This window comes from Lithobates pipiens, unplaced genomic scaffold (genome assembly GCF_037356315.1).
Source record: "Lithobates pipiens isolate NorthernLeopardFrog02 unplaced genomic scaffold, aLitPip1_a1.2 Scaffold_10, whole genome shotgun sequence".
Lineage (NCBI taxonomy): Eukaryota > Metazoa > Chordata > Amphibia > Anura > Ranidae > Lithobates > Lithobates pipiens.
The window spans coordinates 23,119,607-23,140,453 of NW_027507686.1; the positions used below are offsets into that span (position 1 = coordinate 23,119,607).

Consider the following 20,847-nt stretch of genomic DNA (forward strand, 5'->3'; position numbering starts at 1 on the left):
GCAAATACACCTAAAATAACACAATGGATCCAACTGGTTAATACGACTCTCATTCAAGAAAAAAAATACGTATCATCATAGGAAATCACAAAAAAAATTCTACAGTATATGGCAGAATTGGCTGAACTCACCAGATGTGGCGCCACCACAACTGGCATTAGACAGGCTGCTAATGGGATAGCAGATTTGACACAGGAACTCCCGGGAAATAAAAGGCAGATCAGGTAGCCCATTGGAGGAGGTTTACTAGTAACTTAATGTTATTATCGATACACACATTACCACCATTGAGACTGGAGAGAGTTATTTTATGATCTTTTTCTTTTTACCATTCTTTTTTTTTTGTTGCACCCCCTTTGCCTACGGCTGCTCAGAGAGCGCAGGGTAACATACAATGATTTCTATGATATGGAATTAACAATCTGGATATGCATTTTCAAATAACTATAGACTGTTTAGAATGTACCAAACACTGTTGTGCATTGATTGTATACCTGTGCAACAATACCTTGTAGTGCCTTACGTTCTCATCAATAAAAACCTTTTCTTTTTTTTTTTTTTTTTTTATCAGCAAAAAGAGAGAGATGGCGACTTGTCAACATCCAACCTTATGCAGATTACTGTACTATTAATGAAGCAGTATAGAGCGTTCCTAAAACAGAATACATCTATATCTCATTATCCTTACAAACCTCAAAAAGTCTTCATTTTAAAGTATTGGGCAGAGCCATTCAAATTGTAGCACTACCCCCCCCCCAAGGAGCAGCATGGTAATTTGGGTTCTCTGTTCTGAGCCTCGACTCCAAGAACACGCTCAGCCCCTTGGACAAACATGGTTAAATGAACATTACTGCAAGCACTCATAAACACATGAGTACGCCACCTTTAACTCGGCTGTGAATTAGCACCAGGAAATAGACATAAGATTGTTTAGTGGTAAATTACTATTTAGTGGTAATTCAATGTATTGGTACGGGTTAGAATAAATAGTGGTTTGAGCACAAATGAGCACACAGAAGGTAGGTTCAGACACTCTCCGCTAGACAGTATAATCACTATGCCAAGGCAACTTATAGAATATAAGAGTAGAGCTCTGAATCAATAGACTGGGATTTAACGCATGAATCAGCATAGTCAACAATAAACAGTGAATTTAAGCATTAAACGCAATGTGAATAATATTACTATAGCTAATCTACAGTGCACTCTAGAACAATGGCTAGGATATGGTGCAAGGTACCTCTTGGCATAAGCAATAGGTGAAAATCTCTGTGTTGCGGCTGTAAATGGACAGTCTTAAACCTAACTCTTCAGCTGGTTAGCGTTGGGGCCCCAGTTATATCGTTGGTGAAGATGAGAATATTTCCAGTCAAGCCTTCAGGTGGCAATAAGGCTACTAGATGTCTGTATGGTTAGATTTCTAAAAAGAAAAAGTCTTTCTAGTAGCAGATAGTAAATACCCACAGCAGCAGCTCACCATTCCTAGCGATATTGCAGCTCACCATTCGGTCACACAGCACGATTGTTCCACTCTCTGCTTTGCACCCAGGTGATTCACACCTGGTCTTAGCACTCTGGATCCAGCTCAGGCCACCATTATGCAGCAGCAGTGGTGCACACTGGACAGCAATATGCATTCTCTGGGCTCCCTCATGGCAAGGGTTAGCTGTGTCCTGTACAGCTTGAGAAAATGAAGCTCTTTCCCCTCCTCCTGACAATTTAACTCTTGAAATTCAAAATGCAGTTCAAAAGCTCTTGAATACAGTAGCCCTCTGGACTACAGTTCTAACAGTGCAATGCTATCTGGCTCAGTGTATTGAACACTTCCTGAGCAGCTCTCTCCTCTTGCTGATATAGCTGTTAACCAGTTCAGCACCACAGGGCAGTAGCTACCGAGAGCCAAGCACTTGGCTACATTTTTTTGTCCTGGGCTAACAGTACATACAGAACTGCTGGTTTACAGCACAGAACAGCCTACTGTTACATATTAACCTATTATAAACTCTACATAGCTTTTTCAGGCTTGTTCCCCTGAAACAATGGCTTCTTTGGAGTAGGGTTTGGGGACCAATAAGAAAGTATGACCAGACAGATTATGAGGAGGTGGGCCAAAAAGAACCAGCACCTTTCCCCGAACTAGCAAGAAGCACAATAGTGCCTCCTTAAAGCAGAAGTCTCACCCAATGTGCTTTTAAAAAGAACTCAGGGTGTTAAATAAGTCTCTGATTGCAAGACATCTTTTGGCTGTGGCTCTTGGCTCCAAGATAGCCAACTGGCATTTTGAGTTAGAAAAATCCTGCTTAATGGCTAAATTACCAACAAAGTCTTCCAAAGAGAACACAAAGTCTCAAAGAAGTCACAAGCAAGGTCTCCCAGGAATTATAAATTCTACCAAGAAATGTCTTCAGGAAGTCGCAAGGAAAAAACTTGGGAAAGTCACGGGCCAAGTCTCCCAAAAAGTCAAGGGCCAAGTCTCCCAAAAAGTCACGGGCCAATTCTCCCAAAAAGTCACGGGCCAATTCCCCCAAAAAGTCACGGGCCAATTCTCCCAAAAAGTCACGGGCCAATTCTCCCAAAAAGTCACGGGCCAAGTCTCCCAAGAAGCCAAGAGCCAAGTTCCCAAGGAGTTATGAGCCAACTCTTCAAGTAGTCATAACCAAGGTCTCCAAGAGGTCACCAGCACAAAATTAGATTTTTCAAAAATAAAACGCCACCTTTAGGAGAATCCATTCACTCTACTCCTCAAATATTAGACATCCTTGTTAAGAAGCTGGAACTTAAAATTGGACTGTATGCTGATGACGTCTTGCTCTCCATAACTGGCCCTCTCAACTCCCTTTCAGCTCTTCAATCCACATTGAAAATGTTCGGCTTAGTCTCTTTATATAAAACCAACCCAAGTCATTTATGCTTGACCCCAGTTTAAATCCCATCATCAGATAACGACTTTCCTCTGTCTCCTGGACACCAACAGCCTCCTTATCCTATTTAGGTAAACAATTAGTTTTAAAACAATAATAATTTCCTGCACTTGGGTGTTTAGTCTACATGCAAGTGGTGCAACCAACCATTTGGATTTAGACAATGCCTGCGGTCTTGCTGCCCTCCTCAGAACAATGGGTATTCTTAAAACGAACAAAAAAAAGAAAAAAAAAGGAGGGAGTGCGACCTTGTGCATTATCAATGGTAAATTTTATTAAAAGTTATAACAATATTTATACTCACAAACTAGCGTGTAAAAGAGGCTTATCGATTGGTGAGACTGTCTCTGGACACCTGCAACCCGGACCTGATGTAGGAGGAATCAGATGACAACCCAAACGACTGATGCTTTTCAAGGGCGTAACTTTTTCCTCAGAGCCTAAGCGGACAATGGCTCGTCTCCCTTGGTTGCCTCTATATGTATCCACATGCCCACGCTCCAAAGCGACAACCGCCAGTACAAGTCCCACCCATCCAGGTGGACCAACTCCACCTGGTGACACACTTGTTCTGGCGGGTGTCGCTTTGGGTCGTGGGCATATGAATACATATATAGGCAACCAGAGGAGACAAACCATTGACTGCTTAGGCTCTGAGGAATAAGGGAATGCCCTTAAAACGTGTTAGTCGTTTGGGATGTCACCTGATCCCTCCGACATCAGGTCTGGGTTGCAGGTGTCCAGAGTCTTAGTCTCACCAATCAATAAGCCTCCTTTACATGCTTGTTTGTGAGTATAAATATTGTTGTTATAACTTTTAATAAAATTTACCATTGGTAATGCACAAGGTTGGTGCACACTCATTTGAGCATACGTTTGCAAAGGACTTACCTCTCCAGTTCGTACTCCGTCATTCCCACTTTGGCTGTCTTCATAACCTGCAGGCACATGATAAACACGTTCACAGTAAAAAAAGATATATTATATATATATTAATAGCAATATAAAAAAATAAAAATAAAAAAATAAATATATATATATTATGTATTTATTTTTTTATTTTTATTTTTTTATATTGCTATTAATATTGCTAAATACTTTCTAGGTAAATACAAAGAATGAGCAAGTTAACCAATTGAGCTCTTTGGACATACTATGTACAGCCAAAGAGTGAACGCTTAACCATAAGCTGATGGCTGCAGTAGCGGGTTTTGTAGAGCCGGTGTTCTGCCATATAGTGTCCGGCCATGATATAGTGTCCGCCCCGTACTGCGCATGCGCAGTACGGAGCAGACGAAGCTTCGGAAAATCTCCGAAGCTGAACGGCGCCTGCGCCGTGAGTGGAGGTGGTAGCCCCACCATCCAAGCGGACATAGGGTTGTGAATATTAGAGGGCCCCTCGTGGGCAAGCTTCGCTCACCACGCTTAGGGCTCGGCCTCGCTGCGCTCGGCTCTTTTATATTCCTACTCTATGTCCACTTGGATGGTGGGTATAGAACCTGGACTCACGGCGCAGGCGCCGTTCATCCTCGGCAATTTTCGGAATCTGTGTTGCACAGCGGACACTATCGGATGGGGGACCTTATATGATAGGACACCGGCGACCGGCTTCAAAATGAAAGTGATGCGGCGGCTTCATAGCTGCCGAACACTTTCACAGAGCCAGCCATGCGGTGTCTCCCGTTGGTTCCCTGGCTGTCCTGCACTCACTGGAGCCCGGGAACACATCCGCCGGCTGGGGGAGAGAGATTGCAGTGAGACTGAGGCACATTCATGCCTCAATCTCTCCTGTTTCAGATATACCCTTTTCTGGCCAGCACAGCCAGGGACCACGTCTAACCAAGACGATCTGTGCTTGGTTAGATGGTGTGAAGGGCAGGGGAAACATTGGGGTCTATTAGACCACTAATGTCTCCATAAAGAGTACCTGACACCTGCCTAATGCGATCACAGAGTTTTATTAACCCCTTGTGATAGCAATCAAGTTAAAGTATGTCTAAAGGCAAGGGAATTGTCTGGATATTAAAATCTGCATTTTTCCTAGAAAATTGCTTAACCCAACACCCCCTCAAGAATATATATATATATATATATATATATTTTTTTTTTGAAAGCAGAGAATCTGCAAAATACAACGGAGGCAGTTGCAATTTCTTTTATGGGGAAAAAAAAGTGCTCCAAAAGCCTTTACAGCTCATCATTTTAGAGTTAAAGCGAATGTAAAGTCTTGTTTTTAGTTTCCTAAAAAAAAAAAAAAAAAAAAAAAAACATGTTCTACTTACCTGCTCTGTTGCAGTGGATTTGCACAGAGCAGCCCGGATCCTCCTCTTCTCGGGTCCCTCTTCTGTGCTCCTGTTCAGTGCCCCCAAAGCAAGCAGCTTGCTATGGGGGCACCCAAGCTCAGTCTCAGCTCCCTGTGTCCATTATGACATGGAGCCCTGACCCGGCAGCCAATGGCGCAGCTGCTGTGTCTCAGCCAATCAGGAGGGAGAATCTCGGATGGCTGAGACACTTGTGGACATCACTGGACAGAGAGGGGCCTCAGGTAAGTGTTAGAAGTGCTACTGCACACAGAAGGCTTTTTTATCTTAAATGCATTGAATACATTAAGATAAAAAAAAACCTTTTGCATTTACAACCACCTTAATGGTGGATCTAAAAGTAATGCTCTCACTTGGTCATTCTCAAAGATACCCAAAATGTGTGGTACAAATCGCTGTTTACATACACTTGTGTATTTGCAGTGTGCTCTGGACAAAGTTGTTGCTATTACATTTTTTAATTCTTTTTTTTTTTTTTTATTATTATAATTAACTTTAAAGTCTTTTAATTCAAAGTGATACAAAAGTCTTGTTTCTTTTTTTCCTGAAAAATAACAAACACGTTATACTTACCTGCTCTGGGCAGAGGTTTTGCACAGAGCAGCCCCTATCCTCCTCTTCTTGGGTCCTTCTCTGGCTCCCTTGGCCCCCCCTCCTGTCAAGTGCCCAAACAGCAGGCAGCTTGCTATGGGGGCACCCAAGCCGAGCCGCATCTCTGTGTGTCTATTCATGACAGCAGAGGGAGCCAATGGTGAAGCTGTTGTGTCTTTGCCATTCAGAAAGTAGAGTCCCGGATGGTCGAGGCACTCGTGCACATCACTTAATAGAGAAGGGGTGCACTAAAAGCTTACCGGTGGCTCTGGTAAGTGGCGGAGGGCACCACATCGTGGGAGGAGGGGGGGGTCTCTCCCACCACCAATAAACGTGGTCTCGCTGCAAATCCGCTACAGAGACCACTTTTATCTGAAAGCGGACCGCCCGCTGAAGAAGAAGATACCGGGTTTATGGCAGCTAGCTGCTGCCATAATGATATTCCTCTTAAAAGTACTGACGTATAGTGACCGTGGGCAGTCCGGAAGTGGTTAAAAAAGGCCTGGATTCTTTCCTAGGTAAACAATATAACTGGGTACTGACATTTATAGGTAAAGTTGATCCGGGGAAAATCGGATTGTCTCTCGAGCGATCAGGAAGGAATTTTTTCCCCTGCTGTAGCAAAATGGATCATGCTTTCCTTGGGTATTTCGCCTTCCTCTGGATCAACAGTGGGTATAGAATTGTGTACATGGGATGGTATGCTTTTTCTTTTTTTTTTTTTTTGGTTGAACTAGATGGACTTGTGTCTTTTTTAAACCTGACTAATTAAGTAACTATATGTTGCTGAATTAAGCTTTGACAAAAAGAAAAACTGGAAGCTGATTGGTTTCTATGCAGATTTTGCACTCTACAGTTTTAGTAAACCAACCCGTACAGGTATTTTCTCCCACTTCTGGCGATAGATTGTCGCAGTATCCCCAGCAATCTACGCCATGTCCGGCCCCTCCTCCGTCCACCCTGCTCTCTTCTGGGAGACACACAGTTTCCAGAAGACAGCAGGGACCAGTGAGGATGTGCAGTGCAACTCGCGAATGCGCAGTAGGGAACCAGGCTGTGAAGCCGCAAAGGCTTCACTTCCTGATATCCTTAGTGAAGATACCAGCGACTGCACCCGAGAGCCGAGGGACAGATCGGCTTCGGGTGAGGACATCGCGGGCGAGCCCTGGACAGGTAAGAGTTCTAATATTAAAAGTCAGCAGCTGCAGTATTTGTAGCTGCTGACTTTTAAATTTTTTTTTTTTTTTTTCGGAGGAACTCCACTGCAGAATTGCCACTAAACAATGGCACAATGACAGGTCCTCTTTAGCATTCCACAGAAACCCGCTCTATATATTCAACAAATAGCAAGGAGTTAATGTAATGAATGACCTCAACAGTTGCTATTCATAGAATTGTGTAATACCGGGGACATTTCTATTACTACACATAGAAGACAAGAAGCAAAGGAATGAAACAATCGATAGTCACATTTCCCTGCAGTCAATACAATTATCTGTGATGTGACAGAAGAGAACAGGAGGACGTACGGAGACACAAACCATTGTTCACTTCAACAACAGCAAAAGATTGCAGAGGTCTTACCTCCTTATGGGCCTCACTGGAAATTCTGTTTGTGTAGCGCAGAACCTCCAGCTCCATGTCCGTCTTGAAAACACGGCTGCAGACAAAAAAAAAAGGGGGGGAATAAAATAAGCAAATTTCTGAAAGTGACTATTATTAAAGTGTATACCAAATAATGGAAAAAATATAAATCACATTCATACATCTCTGCATACACATTTCCCCATGTTTTATCCTTTAAAAAAAGAGAAGCATGGGAATACACATTTATTTTTAATCATACTTACCTAGGTGGATGCTGCATCGGTCTCCCGCTGGCTCCAAAACCGAGCGATCAAACATCACCAATCGCTCGGTTCTCACAGCTCCCCGAGCAGAGAATTGGTGACCGTCAGTCGCTTGCTAGAGTGCTGGACTGTGGAGGGGGCAGGAGTAGCTGCCTTAGGCTCTCAGCAGCCGAGGTGCGGATTCCGACTCCACTGCTGTGATCTTGGCCAAGCCTGGACCGCCCCCTGTGACGTCTCAGCCGACAGCAGGCTTCCGTCGGCTGAAAACGGGTCACAGGAGTGCAGAATGAAAGGCACTCCTGTGATCCACAGAAGTACAACCAAACAAGCTTTGGCTGAACTTTTCCTTTAAGTACAGAAAAGTGCTGGGTGACCTGCTAGAAACCCAGTGAGCTCCTAACTTCCTGTACAGAGCTGACAACGCTACCCCTGCTGCACTGAAATCTGAAGAAGCCTTGTTAGCCAAAAAATAAATAAATAAAGCTCCCCGTCTCCCTGTTGTAAACCCTTACAAACCACTTTGACCTACAGGTAAGCCTAGATTAAGGCTTACCTGTAGGTCCAAGAAATATCTCCTAAACCTACACGGTTTAGGAGATATTTACTAAAAGACAGTGACAGCTGTCTACGGCGCATGCGCTGTAGACAGTGGCGCACAGGCGCACTATCGCCGTTAGCAGCATGCCGCTGCTAGCAGGCGATATGCCGTTAGTGGCGGTTCCCATGTGCATGCGCGGGAGTGAGGTCATCGCTTCCCCGGCGCTGTGAGTGGCCGGAGCAGCGATACCCAGAAGAAGATGGATGCTGCAGACTACAGGGGACATCGGTGACATCGCTGGGTCCTGTGTCAGGTAAGTGACACATAATGAGCTACTATGAGATGCATAGTAGTCCATTATGCTTTACCTTTGCAGGGAGACAAGAGGAAGTAAACCCATCAGGGAGTTTAACAAGACACGTGGCCACTAATTCAAATAAGAAATGAGGTTGAACCTTAAAGGGCGTACAGGGTTCTTTACTGCAAGAGCTGCAAGAATGTGGAATTCCCTACCACAGGCGGTGTTCTCAGCGGGGAGTATCGGTAGTTTTAAAAAAAAAACGATTTGATAAGCACCTGAACGACCACAACATACAGGGATATACAATGTAATAACTGACATATAATCGCACACATAGATTGGACTTGACAGACTTGTGTCTTTTTTAAACCTCACCTACTATATGTAACTATATAAAAAAGGGTGTTCTGCTTGATTCTATAAACCCTAAACCATGGTTACATTTGTACTCTAATCCCCCCGGTCTAGAAGTGGTCTCTTAACCAACCTCTCATCCCAAATAGTCCCTTTTACAGCGTTCTGATCTCTTGCTCCACAATTTGATATGAATTTGTGGAATCCAATGAATACTGAAGAAAACAAAATCACCACAACATTTAAGAGTCCAAGACATATATCCTTACATGATATAAGCCAACACATTTACACATTTTATTGCCCAATTCATCAAGGTATTAATGGTTGCATACTGGTTAAGAGCTCCAACAACCAGCTGCTGAAACCTAATTTTATTACCTATATACACATTGTTATTTTTAAATAATCTTTCCTTATCTCGACTCCGATTTCCCACCTCTAAGCCCATAAAACAAGCACCAGATGGAAAAAAAAAAAAAAAAAAAAAAAAGAGTGCCCGCATGATTCTGTAAACCCTAAACCATGGTGACATTTGTACTCTAATCCCTTGGTCTAGAAGAGGTCTGTTAACCAACCTCTCTTCCCAACAGCCCCCTCCACCATAGTCTGATCTCTTCCTCCCCTCATAACAATCCACTTGTTCCTCGCCTCTTGAAGACCGTGCTAGGATGAGATTTGCCTCTCCTCTTATGCACTTCAAACTCAATTACCATCTGCATTTACCACCATCCAAAGTTCCATTTCATGTCTGGGAGCAGCCGGCCACCCCGTCGTTCACAACTGTTTTGTATTTGAGATATGCTGGCTGGCACCCTGCTCTTCATCGCGCTGCTTCTTGTCGATAGCAATAGGACTTGTATCAATAACGGCGGCCTTTTATAATGCCAGATAAAATGCTTTGTCTCTGCTTTCCATCTCACCAAAAGATTACTTTTCCTTTAGAAATCTCCAGCAAAGGCTTATGAGACACTCGGAGCGTGTTCTACAAGGTACTCAACGCTTAACAACTGAAACTAAAGAATTATCTTTTGCAATTACAGTCCTTCATGTATATATCGGTTAAAAAATGGTTTCAAGCTCTATATTATTTATTCAAGAAAAGCATCCTATCTAATTAATAGATGAACGTAAAGGAAAAAGAATACATATATGTTATTCTGCCAAAGGATTTGTATTTTTGTTCATCCAGTCCCGAGATTGAGGCTGGGTTCGCACTGCATGCCAATGCGGCTCGCAGCAGGGGTCCTGTGCGTCCTGGTTCACCATTTCAGGTCCGATTTCAGCCCGAATTTTGGCCTGAATTCAGACCTAATACGGACCAAAAGACGCACTGGGCCCCTGTGCAAATTCGCAATGGAGCCGCATCGGGAATATGTGTCACAATTTCCTGCTATAAAATTCGCAATAGTGTGAACCCGGCCTTACACAGGAAGAACATTTTGCAACTAATTAGGTCAATTGGCCACAGGGCAGTAACGTGATTGGGTATACAAAGGGCATCTTAGAGAGTCAGCTTCCTGACGACGCTCAAATGCGAAATGCGTAGGAGTTGTGGGAGACATACTGTCCTTGAATACAAGCCAGGAACAGGTCAGCCCAGTGGAGGGAGATTAACACCACCTGCGGAACATCAGTGGCTTGCCCGATTTTAGAACGGTTTTCTCATTGCTGGAAAGGCTTGGTGTCGGCCAATAGACACATTGAAATGTGAGTGCAATACGTTTTTTATTGATCTTTCCATTAAAGTTAAAACGATTTTACACTACATTTGTTCCATTTAATATGAATATATGGACGTTTCATAGTTTCATAGTTAGTAAGCTTGAATAAAGACACCAGTCCAACCTGAGTGTCTACAGTTGTCCCTATCCCTGTACATTACACACTCACATTGGTCCCTACCCTCAAGGAACCCACAATCCAAGGTCCCCATTCATATACTAGGGCCAATTTTGGACAGAAGCCAATTAACCTACCTGCATGTCTTTGTATTGTGGGAGGAAACCGGAGTACCCGGCAGAAACCCACGCAGGCACAGGGAGAACATGCAAACTCCAGGCAGGTAGAGTCGTGGTTGGGATTCGAACCAGCGACCCTTCTTACTGCTAAGTGAGAGTGCTCACCACTACACCACTGTGCCGCCCGACGTTGAGGAATTGCTAACGGGAGGAATGCGTTGTGGATTGGTTATCCGTTGAATGAACCGAAGGCTTACTGATTGGGGACATCTGGTGAGTGGCCATTCTGCTTGGTGACGGTGGCACAGTTTTGGTTATTTTAGTTGACACAAGTGGACTTTTGATTAGAAGATGATCGGTGATTAAGACGGCACAGTTGGAGCAATCGGATTAAAATATCGCACAATAAGGACGCTATATTTTTTGCAATTATAAATTATGTCTTGTGTATATATTTTGGATAATATGGGGGCACAGTGATTATTTAGTGAATATAAGTATTATTAAGCATATTCTATTGAGAAGGGGGTAGTATAAATAGTGAGTGGGAGGCGCAATCCCCTAAAGATATACATATATCTCAGTAGGATGGGCAGAGGTTCATCAATATGTGAAAAGCTGTGTCTAAAAACTGTTAAACAATTACAGAATAATGTTCCTCAACATAAAATTGCAAAGACTTTAAACATATCATCATCTACAGTACATAATATCATCAAAAGATTCTGAGAACCTGGAGAAATCTCTGCGCACAAGCGACGGAATGCAATATTGGCTCATCATGCCAACCAAAAATGTAAAGTGAAGCTCTATTATGAAAAGAAGAAGAAGCCATATCTGAACATAATCCGCTGTCTTCTCTGGGCCAAAGTTCATTTAAAATGGTCTGTTGCAAAGTGAAAAACTGTTCTGCAGTCCGACAAATCACAATTTGACATTCTTTCTGGCAACCATGGGCGCCGCATCCTCCAGATTAGGCCCCTTTCACACTGGGGCGGTTTTCAGGCGCTACAGCGCTAAAAATAGCGCCTGTGTAGAGCCTGAAAAAACCGGCTCCTTTCACTCCAGAAAGCAAGACGGTAAAAAAAGTCCTGCTAGCCGCATCTTTGGAGCGGTGAAAGGAGCGGTGTTTTCACCACTCCTAAACCGCTCCTACCCATTGAAATCAATGGGACAGTGTGGCTATACCGCCGGCAAAGCGCCACTGCAGCAGCACTTTGCGGGCGGTTTTAACCCTTTTTCAGCCGCTAGCGGGGTTTAAAAGCACCCCGCTGGCGGCCGCATACCACTGCCAAAACGACGGTAAAGCGCCGCTAAAAATAATGGCGCTTTACCACAGACGGCCGCACCGCCCCAGTGTGAAAGGGGCCTTAAACAGGAGAGAGACCTTCTAGATCAGCCTCTCTCAACCTTTTCAGCACAGAGGAACCCTTGAAGTAGTTCTCTGGTCTTGGGGAACCCCGGCTAAAAATTAGAAATCTACAACTCATGATACATTAGTGTGATGGTCAGTTGGAAGAATGGTCCTTACACTTGTGGTCATTTGGAAGAATTGCCTCCTCACAGATAGCTAAAAAGATCAATGCTGTCAGTGGGAACTTATTTGAGAGGCAGAAATTGCCCAATGCTGAAGGAACGCCTAGCAACCTTTAGAGGAACCCTAGGGTTCCACGGACCCCCTGGTTGAGAATCACTGTTCTAGATTATCAGTTCTAAAGCCTGCATCTCTGATGTTATGGGGGTGCATTAGCATGTGTGCAATGGGTAGCTTACACATCTGAAAAGGCACCATCAATGCTGAAAGATCTACCCAGGTTTTAGAGCAACATATGCGCCAATCCAAACAACATCTTTTTCAGGGAAGGCCTTGTATATTTCAGCAGGACAATGCTAAACCACATACTGTATTTATAACAACAGCATGGCTACTTAGTAAAAGAGTCAGAGTGTTTAACTGGCCTGCCTACAGTCCAGACCTTTCACCAATTGAAAGTATTTGGAGCATCGTGAAAGGAAAAATATGACAAAAGATTTTCCAGGACTGTTGTGCAGCTACAATCCTGTATCAAGCAAGAATGGGGCAACATTCCTCTCCCACAACTCCAGCAGCTGGTCTCCTCAGTTCCCAGACATTTAGTTTTGTTAAAAGAAGTGGGGATGCTACACTGTGGTAAATAGGACCCGGTCTCAATTTTTTGGAGACATGTTGCTGCCATCAATTTACAAATTACCAATTTTTTCTTAAAATGGTCCATTTTCTCAGTTTAAACATTTAATGTTTTCAGATTTTTTTTTGGTGATTAAAATATGGGTTTATGAGATTTGCAAATAATTGCAGTCTGATTTTATGTAGATTTTACACAGCGCCCCATTTTTTTGGAATTGGGGATGTAACTATGTTCATACCATACTGGTAGGGTTCCCCTAGAAACTGGAAAGCTCTCAACTAGACTACTATTCTAATGATCTCCACTTGCTTCCATGTTAAAATTCGTTCATGACTATCTCCTCTCAAAATGACTACTTCACTTTTCAGGGGTCACATTTGAACTGAATCATCTGCTGGTCTGGTATATAAACTATATTACTAAAATTATGTGGACACCTGCCTTTACACACACATGGACTTTAATGGTACCCCAGTCTTAGTTCGTAGGGTTCAATATAGAGTTGGCCCAACCTGCTCAACTGTTATGGGAAGGCTGTCTGCAAGGTTTAGGAGTGTCTATAGGAATGTTTGATTTGTGTGTTCTATTGGGTTGAGGACTCTGTGCAGGCCAGTCAAGTTCCTCCACCCCAAACTAGGTGTGTCTATGGGAAGGTTTGACCATTGTTCCAGAAGTGCATTAGTGAGGTCAGGCACTGATGAATTAGAGATGAGACTGCAAGCCAGGCCTTCTTGTCCACATCAGTGCCTGACCTCACAAATGTGCTTCTGGAAGAATGGTCAAATGTTCCCATAGACACACTCCTAAACCTTGTGGACAGCCTTCCCAGAAGAGTTGAAGCTGTTAAAGCTGCAAAGGTTGGGCCAACTCAATATTGAACCCTACAGAGCAAGACTGGGATGCCATTAAAGTTCATGTGTGTGTAAAGGCAGGCGCCCCAATACTTTTGGTAATATTGTTCATCTCTCCAGTAGCAAATTATCTTGGCTCTGTCCCTTCAACAAGGCAATAATAAATGAGCCCCTTTGATGCAGACTATCAAATAGCTAAAATTGCAGTGTGCTGGATGCACCACCAAGAAGAAAGTGGAAACAAGACAGACTGCCAACAACCTGGCGGTCCACCTTTAAATCAAACCTGAAAGCCATTGAGGTTCCAGGAGATAAGGACAAATGGGCCGCAGCTAACAGAAATTCATGGAAACCACTTACTGCCAAATACATGAAAATTGCATAGGAGGACCTACGTCTATGTTTGAGGCAGCCCAGATGCTTATTCTACATTATGGAGAATTTATGGAGGAAGCATGACATAATTATGCTTTAAACTGGCTGCAAAATATAAAAGAAACTGGACAACCTTGTAAGGATACATTACCACTGGGTTTTAACCCAACCCAAAGAATCCCAATGTAATCCCTCGAAAAAGAATTTTGGAATTTAGAATACGAGGATTGGAGACCTCAGCAATGCAATGAAAAACAGAACATGATACACCCAAACCTAAAGCAAAACACGGGAGTACAGAACGCAAGAACACAAACAGAAGGCAAAACCGAGTAGGGATCTGTGCGAAATGACTTGAACTCAGATTGATGTCCGTGATAAAAAAAAGGAACAAAACTCAAGACATGGAATCCAGGCTAAGGAACATAAGTATTGAAGGTTTGGGCACCTGACCAAAAATTGGAACATACCGTATAAAGTGGGAATCTGAGCCATAAGAACTTGGCAGAGGGGATGGAAAGCAGAACAATACCATCTGCAGTCTTTGAAAAAAAAAAAAAAAGACTTCGAATCAAAAACCAGATACTAATTCCAAGACATGAATATGATATCCCAGCAACTGGCATTTGGATCAGAGAGAAGGACTTTCCTGGCAAGCTAGACTTTAGAAACATAACAACATAAAGGGCCAAGTACCAAAGGAACAGGTAGTATGCGTACTTGCCAAGCTTAAGTCTCAAGTTTGATTCCCACCAGACCATCTGTTGTTTGAATGGGCTTGCCTGTTCTGGTGCAGTTTTCCTCCAGCTACGCCAGTTTCCTTAAACATTGTCAAAACGTTCCAAAAAGGTTAATCTTTGTCCAATAAAATTGTCCCTTGACAACTGCCAACCCCACATAGTAAAACCTGAACTGTTAAGGCCCAACTCCAGTCTAAACACTGGCTTAGAACCTCTACTGGGTCTTTAATGCTGTCTGTGTCCCCAGTAGATTTACCATCAGAAGTGATGGAATATCTCTCTGAACAAGACAGAGATATCCACAAGAGGAGTTAGGAGGGATTAGAACATCTCTTAATATTTTTTTTATCATTGTTTTAATAAATTTTTAATCATCTATGTGTCGTCCTGTCTTGGGGACACCCGAACCTACTAAATTTCTTGTCCTCCTATATCTGGAACAGACAAGGGAAAATTCTATCAAATAAGGGCACAGATAAAAAAACAATCCCAAGGTAGAACCATCAGATTGAGTTCCATTCCTAAAGTCTTTTTTTTATACTTTGAATCCAACAGATAGCTTTTGCTACATTGTCCATACCTTGATGAAGAAGGTTTAGGCGTCCAAAATGTGTTGGCTGCCTTTTGTGTTCCTGTTGCAACTTGTTAAAGTAATTTTCTTGAGATGATCAGTTGGTGCCTACTTACACGTGGATTTCTCAACTGTGTCTTTTTTTTTAGGGGGGGCTCTTTTATGAACAGCAGCTGTATTCAAGTTTTTTTTTTTAGGCCCAACCGATTACTTCTTTTAACGAGTAAAGATCTAAGTCCAGTCTGCTCCTCATGAAAAAAACAAAAACTTAACAGAGGTTCTGACTCCTACCTGATTGAAAACACTCAACGATTGATCGGTTCCACAAAACAACCACTGTTTCGTGTGAGGGTCCACCTGATGTAGTAAAACCAAAACCTATTGTTTAGATCAGGGGTGCCCAACCAGTGGCCGGGGACCACATGTGGCCCGCGGAGCCCTCTGATGTGGCCAGCGACCTCCTGCTTTGGGATAGAATCGAAAGAATACTGTTATTAAAGGTCAGTTTCTTACTAAAATCGCAGTGTATATACAGGCATATGTTTTCTGCAGTGGTTACTGGGCTGCTTTCAAACTGATCTGCAGGTGCAAAGCAGTTTACCTGCAGGTTACCTGCACTGAGCCATAGACTTCTATTATTACCTGCAAGTTTGGTGAGCACCAAACCTGCAGAATATAATAGAAGTTTATTGAAAACTATAGGAAACCCAAAGGTACACTCCGTTGCACACGTGGTGCGGGTAAACCGCAGCGCATCAGTGTTAAAGCAGCCTTGGACCCCTTTCACACGGTCAGTCCGACAGTCTGACCAATTGGACCCTCCATTCACCTCTAGGTAGTGGCAGACAAAAAAGACTTGTGTTCTACCTCCAATACGATCCACTAAAAAGTATCGCGGGCTGTGTCAGTGTCCACTCTGCAAATGCAGAGTGGACATGGACATTCCACCCACGTGCTCCGCTCATTGTGGCCTGCGACTGGTTACCAAGTCGCTTAAGTGGCCCTCGCTCTTCAAAAGGTTGGGCACCCCTGGTTTAGATAGACCCTTCCACTACACAGCTATTATTTGATTTAGTTGATCTAACAAATCACACAAAACAAAATATGACTGTGTAGGGCCAGCATGTATTTGCACAATTGTGAAAGGGTGTGGCAGTGACTTTAGCCTGCAAGTTCCTCAGGGGCGGGACTATTCTGTATGGCTCTATGTACTCTATAAAGTGCACCATAATAAACCTGTTCTATAACACAGGACATAAATTAAAGGAAGTGTACAGGAGTTGCGTATAAGAAAGAAGCTGTATTTTGTGCAAAAAAAAAAAAAAAACGAAGTCCGAGGATCCTCTGAGGCTGGAAAAACCCAGGCACAGTCTGTTATTAAAGAGAGGATTAAAGAACGGTGCATGATGCAGAGAAGCCACTTAGGACATTGATTAAACCAGCTATACATTAGGGGACTTGCCAGCTTTAATAGGTTCTCAGAGCAAAGGAAATCTAATTTTATAAGGGACACGAATTCTCTATTTTCCTATCCAGCCTCAGCTGTGTAATCTGTTAAATGCAGCGTGCAAAAGACTGACGAACTACTCCAGGCGAATGTGGAAAGAAAAAAATTCTCTCTCGTATATAGAAAACTATTTAAGAACTGAAGACTTGTTCACAGGAGGGAGTTTGGTTGAGTGGGGGGAGGGGGAGGGTGGAAGGGGGGGGGGGTTTGGGGAGGTGTTTGGGACCGTTTGGTATGTTTGTATGTTTGTATGTTATTAATGTATTGAAAACTTTCAATAAAAATAAATTTATAAAAAAAAAAAATAAAAGAACTGAATACTTGTTAAACTTCGATTGTAATATGTGAACTCACCCGTCATTGTATATATTAACCATTTCAGCTTCCACATCCGTATACCTCCCACACTCGTATATTATAGAGTAGAGCAGTTTTTATATTTCTACTGAGAGTGTTTATTTGGAGATAAATTTGTCCAAAAGTGGACATAGACTTTAAAAAAAAAAAATAGACAAGGTTTTCAAAATAATGGGAATCATCTAAAAATGAATTGTGCCTGGACAGCACCCTGAAACAAAAATTTACCAAAATAGCAGTGCACTTCCTGGTATGCGAGTGTGCCTAGGCACTCCTGTTCTGTAGCTGAATATCTGCAGTACGAGATCTAAGGCACTGCTGCCTCTGACTGCTAGTCTGAGATTTTGCATTGGTCACTACCTACGGTGTGGTTTACTGTTCATTCTCCCTGCTCAAGGTTCTGAAATGATCTAGCAAAGCCCTGCCAAAGCCAACGCCAAGATGGCTGCCTCCACATAGAAACGCAGTGCAAAGTAAGGCATGCCAAGTAGGGAATGGGGGAAAAAAATCTGCTGAAGGAAGACCACGGACATTACTAGTCCTTTTCCTGCGTTAGGCTGCATTCACACCTGAGTATAGCGATTTTTCAGGCGGTGTTTTGTCTTGAGTTTTTATGTGTGCTTTTGAGTGGCTTTGCATGTTCTTGTGCAGCATTTTTACTGCGTTTTTGAGCTTTTTTGTTTTAGGAGCACCTGCCTGCATCCTAACAACCAGTGACTCATCCCTTTTGTCAGCAGCAGTCACTGATTGTTAGAAGCCAGCACCCGCCTGCATCCTAGCAACCAGCAACACATCCCCGCTGTCAGCAGCAGTCATTGGTTGTTCGGAGCCAACACCCACCAGCCAGTATTGATTGTGGTTAACAATGGTTTTACATTGAGGGACATGTTTTTCTTTATTTATTTTTAATAAAGGATCTCAAAAACGGTGTATGTTTTTATTTACTTTTGACATTTTCAGTGAATGAGTAGGGGTACTTTGTACCCCTACTCATTCACATAGGGGTGGCAGGGATCTGAAGACCCTCTTTTTAAAGGGGGGCTTCCAGATTCCAATAAGCTGCCCCCTGCATGCACCCCCACAACCACCAAGCCAGGGTTGAGGGGGAATAGGCCCTTGTCTTCAACAAGAGGACAAGGTGCTTTGCCAGCGTGGCACAGTTATTTACAAATCAAATAAAAGGCGCCTTTAATGTCTGCAGCTTTCATGAAAGCAGAACTCTGGCCTTCCCTTCAGTCTTGTACGGCTTTGAGCAAGCAATTTCAGTCCAGGAGAGTCTGTAGAACTTGGCAAGACTGAAGGGCAGACTGGAGTTTCCCTTTAATAAAAGCTGCAGATATAGGAGGATTTCCACTAACATGTTAAATCTGCTCTGTGGTTTCAGGGAAGAATTCTGTTTGAATAAAAGACAATGATGACATCCACAGAGCAGATCTGAAGTGCCCCGTTACATCTGAAATCACGCCGTCAATCCGCGCCACATTCCTTCCACGAGATACCAAACAATTTACCAAGTGTGCAAAAAAAAAAAGCTTTGCAGCCACCCACGCGTTTGTCACCTCCTCAGCACATGTGAAGGATGAGGCATAAGACTTAACACACCGACGGAGATAAAAGAGATTCGTTTTCACAGACTGCTAATTAAAAGAGCCGAGGAAGATCTTGCACCCCTCAATCAACGGCTCAGGTGAAAATAATGCAGCGATGCCACCAAGACACAGAGCACGGCTTAATTGCAGACGAGCACCATGGACCGCGTGGATGTTAGTTTGCACCTCTGACACACGCCTCATGGCTCCGGATGCCAATTAGAAGCGTTCGGTAACACCTCCCATCTGCATTTATCAAACAAATTTGGGCACGGGTACTAAAAATAGACCGCGGGGGGAAATTACAGATTATGCCGGAATGTTGGCAACAGAGGAAGCTGTGTACGGGGACAAAAATGAGGATCTCTCCCCGTATCACCAAGTGCAAACAAATATAATATTCTGACGCTGACAACTCCTGACACTGCGCAGAATCAGTACATTCAGAAAATACTGTAGCTCGGCTTAAAGGATCGGTCCACTGATATCAGAACTGGTATTACAGTTTTTGGTGGATGCTGGATAGTTAAATCGCCTGACAGTTTCTTCTTGTCTGAGGGGTGCTACTAGTTATAGCGCAGATTTCCTAGATCTGCAATCTGCTGTGCCCATTATGAGAAGTTTCCACCATCCCTGCACTGAGTTCCCTGGTCTTTACACTTGCTATGCCCTTTATGAGGGGTTCCTATCATCCCCGTGTGGAGTTCCTGGGTCTATACACCTGCTGTGCCCATTATGAGGGGTTCCCACAATCTTTGCACTGAGTTCCCTGGTCTGTACACCTGCTGTGCCCATTATGATGGGTTCCCACCATCTCTGTGCTGAGTTCCCTGGTCTGTACACCTGCTGTGCCCATTATGAGGGGTTCCCACCATCTCTGTACTGAGTTCCCTGGTCTGTACACCTGCTGTGCCCATTATGAGTGGTTCCCACCATCCCTGTACCGAGTTCCCTGGTCTGTGCACCTGCTGTGCCCATTATGAGTGGTTCCCACCATCCCTGTACTGAGTTCCCTGGTCTGTACACCCGCTGTGCCCATTATGAGTGGTTCCCACCATCCCTGTACCGAGTTCCCTGGTCTGTGCACCTGCTGTGCCCATTATGAGTCGTTCCCACCATCCCTGTACCAAGTTCCCTGGTCTGTACAACTGCTGTGACCATTATAAGTGGTTCCCTCCATCCCTGTACCGAGTTCCTGGGTCTGTACACTTGCTGTGCCCATTATGAGTGGTTCCCACCATCCCTGGGCTGAGTTCATTGGTCTGTACACCTGCTGTGCCCATTATGAGTGGTTCCCACCATGCCTGTACTGAGTTCCTGGGTCTGTACACTTGCTGTGCCCCTCCATGCGCTGAGATCCCCAATTTCCATTCTCACAGGCCAAACAAAAAGTACGATAACATCCTCAACATAGACAGCAACATAAACTGACAGATTTTAATCCTTTCCACTGTATAAAAAAATTAAAAAATACTGCAGCACTCTACACCAATGTTAAGAATCTGGCTGAGATGTAATATTAAAGAGCATTTTCCTGGGGAAAATGCTGCATCTCTTTCCTTAGGTGCTACTCATAACCCAAATCCCGAGCATTTGGTCATGTGATTTCTGCTAAAGCTAAGGATCGGCCCAGTTGAACTTTTCCTTTTCCTTATGGTTTCCTTCAGCACAAATCAGGTGACCAGATATCGAGCCTACTGGCCATGTGTCCAGCACTGCTGGGAGCCTTCAGCAGCATTTTCTCCAGGCGAGCATTTGAGCTCATCTACCGTATTACTCATTATTGCTCCAGCCAACTTAGACTGTTCTCTGTCTAGATTTTCTCCCCCAAAACACAATCCTAATTCAGCGC

General features: G+C 43.6%; 1 protein-coding gene across 1 annotated transcript in view; it reads right to left on the bottom strand.

The window, feature by feature from the left end:
- The window catches only part of PEPD (peptidase D), a 250,241-nt gene that overhangs the window by 141,021 nt on the left and 88,373 nt on the right, over positions 1–20,847 (bottom strand). The window contains exons 8-9 of the mRNA XM_077452749.1: positions 7,418–7,493; positions 3,813–3,859 (exon numbers count right to left, since the gene is read on the bottom strand). Coding sequence (XP_077308875.1) covers positions 3,813–3,859; positions 7,418–7,493 — 123 coding nt within the window. The remainder of the gene's footprint in view (positions 1–3,812; positions 3,860–7,417; positions 7,494–20,847) is intronic.